The sequence below is a fragment of the Euphorbia lathyris genome, chromosome 7, assembly GCF_963576675.1.
Source record: "Euphorbia lathyris chromosome 7, ddEupLath1.1, whole genome shotgun sequence".
Classification (NCBI taxonomy): domain Eukaryota; kingdom Viridiplantae; phylum Streptophyta; class Magnoliopsida; order Malpighiales; family Euphorbiaceae; genus Euphorbia; species Euphorbia lathyris.
The window spans coordinates 3,709,638-3,716,672 of record NC_088916.1 but is presented as its reverse complement, the minus strand read 5'-3'; the positions used below and the strand labels follow the sequence as shown (position 1 = coordinate 3,716,672).

Genomic DNA, 7,035 nt, shown 5'->3' with positions numbered 1-7,035 from the left:
CTCACGAACGAGCTCGTTTATGGTGTTCACGAACAAAATAATATCAAATTCAGTACAATAAATAGAAAATTCAGTACAAAATAATATCAAATTCAGTACAAATTCATAGAAAATAAATACTTAAAAGTGACTAAATAAAACATGCAAATGATCTGCACGGTTATGCTCAATATCTATTTCATCAATTATACGTGTATACTCCTCCTACGCATAATTAATATATTAGTCTGTTATTGAATAAAGAAAAATAAAACATTGTAAGAGAACATGAGCAAAAATTATTTATCACCAGCGTTCTTGTATCAACTAAGAGCAATATTAGCAGACAAAGACATACTACAAACAAAATAACTCTTCTAATACAAAGAATATTATAACATGCATAACAATTGTGATTAAAATTCATTTTCATAATATCATTTACACACAGAATAAAATTTCAGATGAATTTTGAACTATTATCATTTTGATACTGTAAAATATTATTTCTCTTTACAACATTGAACTATGTCAAAGTAATTGAATCCTTTGTGCATTTTCTACCTGCCCAAATGAAATAAACTATGTTGTTCAATTAGTTTCATGCTCCAAAAGAGGGATTTTAGCTAGCTTTGAGATTTCTTTATATATATTTGATCTTCTAAGCAACAGTTTAGTTGTCAAATAAGCTTGAAGATATATAATCTGGAAACAAATTACTTGTTATTGATTAGGCACAATTGCATCAATGCTTCATTCTGAAATCTAATTATCTCCAACAGATGCATGACTCATGACCATAAGATGCATTGAATGGCAGCAGATGTGCAAAGCACAGCAAAAAGAATCAATGATTTATATTTATATGACCAACAGGCAAAGCATCTCAATAAAACAATAGTTATTTACCAGAAATCAAAAGCAAACCAGTTACCAGAAATTACTCACCGAAAATGGAGAAAGGACGGAAGAGATGATGAAATTAGAGGGAGGCGGCGACGGTGACGATGACGGCGTGGAGGAGATGATGAAAGAAGAGAGAGGCGGAGACGGAGGCGACGGCGACAGCGACAACGACCGCGTGGAGAGGGAGGCGGTGATCAAATAAGAGGAAGAGAAGAGAAAGAGAGGGAGGTGGCGTGGTTAGGTCGTATGATACGAGTGAGGATGAGAAAGATCAAAAAGTAAAACATGTTAACTTAGGTCGTATTGATATTTTAGTTTTTAGCACTGCTGCTGCTGATGTCTAAAATTCAACCATGGTCCCTCTCTCTTGTTAATCATATTTTATGGGATGATGGGCTCTTTTTATTTAATTGTTTTGGGCCTAAGATTACAATTTTTACTAAATTTAAATAATCATGTAAATCATATAATTTGTATTCTTTACGAAATATAAATTTGTATGAAATATAAATTTATTATTGCTAAACTTTCGGTTATTTCAGTTCGGTCCAATTCAATCCAATCCAATCCGGTTATCGGTCCGGTTCTGGATAAATTTCGGTCCAGTTCGGTCCAGTTTTTTGACGGAAAGTCAACGGTCCAATCCAGTTCGGTTCTCCAAAAAAAGTCAACGGTCCGGTCCAATTCCGGAGTTTTTCCCTCGGATATTCGGTCCGGTCCAGTATCTCCAGGATCCACGCCCAGCCCTACTGGATTGGATGCTGCAACCGTCTAGGCTTGGCCGATTCTCTAAAAAAAAGTTCAGTTTTGAATTTTTTTTTTATAAAAAGAACAAAATTGTCCAAATTGAGACGGTGATAAATAATTTAGAGACAGTATTTAGCAATACCCTTTAACAATGTGTAATAACAAACTTAGGAACAACATCATTATCACTATCGCCCTTTTCGGGAATTTCTGATCTTCCGATGGCCGGAGTATTCTAAAATTTTACCTAATCAACTAGCCTTTGGCATTTCTAAATAAGATGCATAATTATGAGAAGTTGTAATGTTAAAATAATCACAAAATATCTGAAATAAACCTTCTAAATTTTTTAGAAGTATTAAATATAAAGCATATTTTTTTCTAATGGAAAGTGTTTGAAAGTGCATGAAATTTAAGTAATCTCAATATTCGTTTTTGGAGTGTGTATGTAACCACCAACACTTTGGCCAGATTACCTACTCAACCTTTCCACTATTTATTTTCTATTATACAAAATAACACTTTACATATTTCAATGAGTACCACCAGCTATCTTCCAGCTTCATAAAAAAAATATATATATATAGAATAAATTTACATTTGGTGTCTTTTATTTATGGCATAATACCCATTTAACTCCCTAAACTAAAACTAGGGTTTTAAAATCAATTAAGACCTTAAACTATCAAAATCATTAATCAGGTCCTTAAACTAATAAACAATCATCAATTAAGTCCATATTCTAAACAAAAATCATCAATTGAGCCCTCATCGAAAACCATTTGGTTAAACAGTTCCAAACTCTCTTCCACAAACCCATATTGAACCAACACAGAGATTATTATCGTCTATATCAAACAGTCACAATTTCTGATTTTAGAATAAGATATGTACTCAATTGATAATTTTTGTTTAGTTCAGGGACCTGATTGATGATTTTGGTAGTTTAGGGTCCTAATTGATTTTGAAGCTTTAGTTTAAGGATCCAATAGATATAATGCCTTTATTTATATTAGGGTTAAGATGCAAAACATACCTTAGCTTTTTGGATCATGAGCAATTTTATCCATAACGCCTAAAATGATGCGATTTTACCCCTAACATTGGTAGTCAAGAGCAATTTTATCCCTAACGTTAATAATTTGGATCAATTTCAAACACTATAAAACAAATATATTTTTGTTCTTTATTCTACACCAATTGCATATCAATTCATTCGAAAAGAAATAATTTCATGTTTTTTATAATTTAATAATATAATTGGAGATTAATATTTTAAAATTCGGTGATTTTTTTTTTTGTCTAATTTGTACAAAAAAGAAAATATATTTAAAAAAAATTCATATTCCAACATATGTTTGTGATTTATTATTGATAAAATGACATGTTATATTATTAAATCATTTAGACTTATAACAAGTAGGCCCACTATGATTTAAGAAGCTCTGATAGACTCTGCCCAACATAGAGAAATGGAGGGCTGTGGTTATGGCTTAGGTATGGATCGAAGGTAGTTATTCAGCCGTCTTCGTGTTGCCGAAGGCAATCATTGAGCCATCTTTGTGTTGCTGAAGGCGATTTCCTAAAAAGGAGGATTTTATGTATTATGAAATTTACAGTTAAAGTACATGTGATTCAATTTTCCAGTTAAATAATACTTTTGATCTAGTCAATTTGCAAAAACAAACATTGTATTTTAGGTAATTTGTAATGACTGTCGCTTTAATCGCTCCTTTTGGAGGGTAAATAGTCGCAACGGTTTTTTATGGAATGAATGAGTTTGTAAACTGCACAAAACACATAACCCATGTTTGTAAACTTTTAAACCACATAGACTGTTTTTACAAATCGACCAAACTATAAGATTTATTTTTGTATTTTTTCTTTATATTATATAACTTAATACATCAGGGTCCTCCTAAACTTCTAGGATATTTCATTAGTCTTTGGAACTTATTTAAAATGTCACATGTCAAATCAAAGAGAAGTTTGGACAAATATCACTTCTAAAATAGTGTAATTTTATCCCTAACGTTAGGGGTCATTAGCAATTTTATCTCTAACGTTGACATATTGGATCAATTTCAGAAATAATTCAACAAACTGTCTTCTCAATCATGAATTTTATTATCTATACTTTATATGTGCATTATTTTATCACTCATTAGTAATAGATAACAAAATATGATTAGACGTGAAAAAAATAAAAAAAATATCATCTTTCAAAAGTTGAACATAAAAAAATTCATATAATTTACCGAATTTATAAATATTAATTTCCAATTCTATTATTAAATCATATAAAATATAAAATCTTTTTTTAGAACCAACGAATATGTAATTTGTGCATAATAAAGAACAAAATATCTCTATTTTATAATAATGTCCGAAATTAATCTAATTTGTCAACATTAAAGATAAAATTGCTCTTTGCTGTAAACATGATGAATAAAATTGTATCATTTTAGACGTTAAGACTAAAATTGTTCTTAATTGTAAACATTAAAAGTATTTTTGCATCTTATCCCAAAATATAATGACCGACTTTTTTAAAATTATCTGACTGTCTGACTTTGCAACTTAACTAATTCACAAAGTACAACAAACAAACGTCTATTCGTAAAAAAAAAAAAAAAAAAAAAAAAAAACCATACAACTGAGTTTACAAATTGCACAAAACTAAGGTGCTGTTTTATAAAACTGAAAATTAAGTGCTGAAAAAATAAATACTGAATTTTAAGTGCTGAATATTATAAGTGCTGAAAATATTGAATGATTTAATTTTTATGATAATATTAGTTGATAATGTTTAGCTTAAAATGTTAAGTTAAAAATTTTGATTTATCAAAATAAGTGGTTTTTAACTTAATTAACTAATTTAAGTGATGGAGAAACAATCATTATCAAACGCACTTAAATTAAATAAGTGTTTAATATTTTAATTTAAGAATTAAGTGATTTATCAAACGAGACCTAATTCACAAATACAACAAACATCTATTTGTAAATTCTTTTTAACCGTACAACTGAGTTTACAAATTGCACAAAACACGAACTTTTTCTGCTACTATAGCTTAAAAAATATCTATGAAAAAACATACTCGTCAAACACATAATACAAAAACATATAGAAATGCAGAAAATGTTTAGTTAAAAAAAAAAAAAAAAAATAACTAAGCACCAGCATTAAGCATTTAATTAAGCATTAACCGTAGCCAAATATCGTTGATGAGATTCCTGACGCTGTAACCTCATTTCATTATTAAACTTTTTAATAAACTCTTCGGCCCGCCGATTCAACTCTTCCTGACTCATCGACTTTTCCCTCCTTAACGATACTCTATCGGAAAACGTCTCCGATTTCTTCAATTCCTTCCGAGCCCACGCCACCACCGGATCTCCCTCCTCCTCCGTCTCTTCCACCACCACCGCCACCCGCGGTGGCGTATCCCACGTCTCACTCTTCTTCAACTCCCGTTTCCCTTCCTCTCCTTTCCCTTCCATTATCGTCTTCCATCTCTCCTCCATCGTCTCCTCCTCCTCCTCCGATTCCACTTCCACTCTCTCAGGCTCGCGCTCGGGCTCTTCAGAATAGGTGTTTAAGTTTAAGTGTGTTTTGTGGACCGCCGCCGCCGCCACCCGCGGCGGCGTATCCCACGTCTCACTCTTCTTCCGCTCCTTTCGTTTTCCTTCCATTATCGTCTTCCATCTCTCCTCCTCCGCCGCCGCCTCCTCCACTTCTACTCTCTCTTCCGAAGAGGTGTTTACGTGTGTATTTTGGAACGCCGCCGCCACCCGCGGCGGTGTATTCCATGTCTCACTCTTCTTCAACTCCTTGTTTCTCTCCTTCCGTTTTCCTTCCACTATCGTCTTCCATCTCTCCTCCTCCTCCTCCGACGCCGCCGCCTCCACTTCCACTCTCTCTTCCTCAGGCTCCGGCTCGAGATCGCGATTGTGCTGTTGCGGTGCCGAGGAGGTGTGTGTTTTTCCAGGGGATTTTGGGAGAGAAGAAGAAGCAGCAATGGTGATTATAATGAAATTGAAAATTATGTAGATATAAGGCGGAGAAAGCCAAAAACGGAGATAGATCCAAATTTCAGGGAGAGTTTGAACAATCAGATGAAAAACAAATGGAATAATCGCCACTTTGAATAAAATAAAAGTGGAGATAATACCTGTAACTATGAACACTAATTTTGTTCCCCAAATCACACTCTCTAATTTGATATTTTTGAAAACAGAGCTCTGAATCAGATCCGCCATGGATGATCCTCCTCTCTCTCTCTCCCTCTCTTCCTCTCTCTCTATCGCTTGCTCTAATTCAAATTCACCATTAAATTACAAAGAAGAAGCGTCAATTTCGACAAAATTAACAAAAAAAAAGGAAGCTACAGATCTATTATAGAAGAGAGCGCAAACATCATCAGGAAGGGAAAAAAATCTGCCATTGATGTAGGAGGTAAAAGCTCTTGAACCAAAAGAGGAAATTGAAAATTGAAAAAGAGGTGGAGATGAGTGATAATTAGCTAGAAAACGAATGATTTTTCTGCTAGCTTCTTACTTTCCATAAAAGAGGAAATGCTTTTTTTCAAATAATAGAAGTGATAATGTGTATTTATATGGAGAGAGGAGGAAGGGAGCGCCATTTGAGAGAGAGAGTGGAGCTTTTGTGGGGGTAAATTGTAAACTTTGGAGCTTTTTTTAAAAAAATGAAAATTTTCCTTTTTTTTAATAATACTATTAAAAGTTAATTTAAAAAAAGAAAAAACTAAGTGTGGTTGCGCTGTTTTACTGAAGTGAATGTTATTCGTCTCTCTCAACTAACGGGCGTATGGTTGTATGGTTGACAAAGGGGAAGGGAAAAAGAATCAAGAAAGCGAAACTAAAGGAAAACTAAAGAATAAATATTAATTCTCTCTATGTGTTTGGATATGTTTAGGAAAGGGAATGTGGTAAAAGAAATCAAATTTCCTACAGATCTGGGGTAATGGGCTTAACCTAAAGTGGGGTAAACAAATAAAAACAAAGGGAATGAAACTCTTTCATTTCCATTCTCATTCCTAAAGACCCCGAACCAAACGCCCCCAAATTCTACTTAAACTAAAATAATAGTAATATATTATATATACCTTTAAAAATAACAATAATTATAATAATTATAATAAATAATTATAAATTACTGAACTGGTTACTAAATTGAATGCTACTGAAATGAACTGAAATTATTAATATTAATGTTTGTTTACCTACTTTTCACCTCCTGTGTGCCTTTTCATTTTAAAAGGCAGAGTTTTAGGTGTTTGGTTAGACTCCTCCTCCTATTTGCCTTTTACAGTTGTAAAGCAGCATTAAGTGTTTGATTAGTGACCTCCTGTTTGCCTTTTACACCTGAAAAGCAGCCTT

General features: G+C 32.9%; 1 protein-coding gene across 1 annotated transcript; it reads right to left on the bottom strand.

Annotated features, from left to right (window-relative positions):
* Nucleotides 1–4,609: 4,609 nt before the first annotated feature.
* On the bottom strand, nucleotides 4,610–6,231 carry LOC136201319 (uncharacterized). The gene has a single exon (XM_065991970.1). It carries the CDS (start codon nucleotides 5,893–5,895, stop codon nucleotides 4,831–4,833), a length of 1,065 nt encoding a protein of 354 aa, XP_065848042.1. The 5' UTR covers nucleotides 5,896–6,231; the 3' UTR covers nucleotides 4,610–4,830.
* Between the last annotated feature and the right edge of the window lie 804 nt (nucleotides 6,232–7,035).

Coding starts and splice junctions, on each gene's coding strand:
- LOC136201319 (XM_065991970.1), bottom strand. CDS start 5,895: ATGGCGGATCTGATTCAGAGCTCTGTTTTCAAAAATATCAAATTAGAG.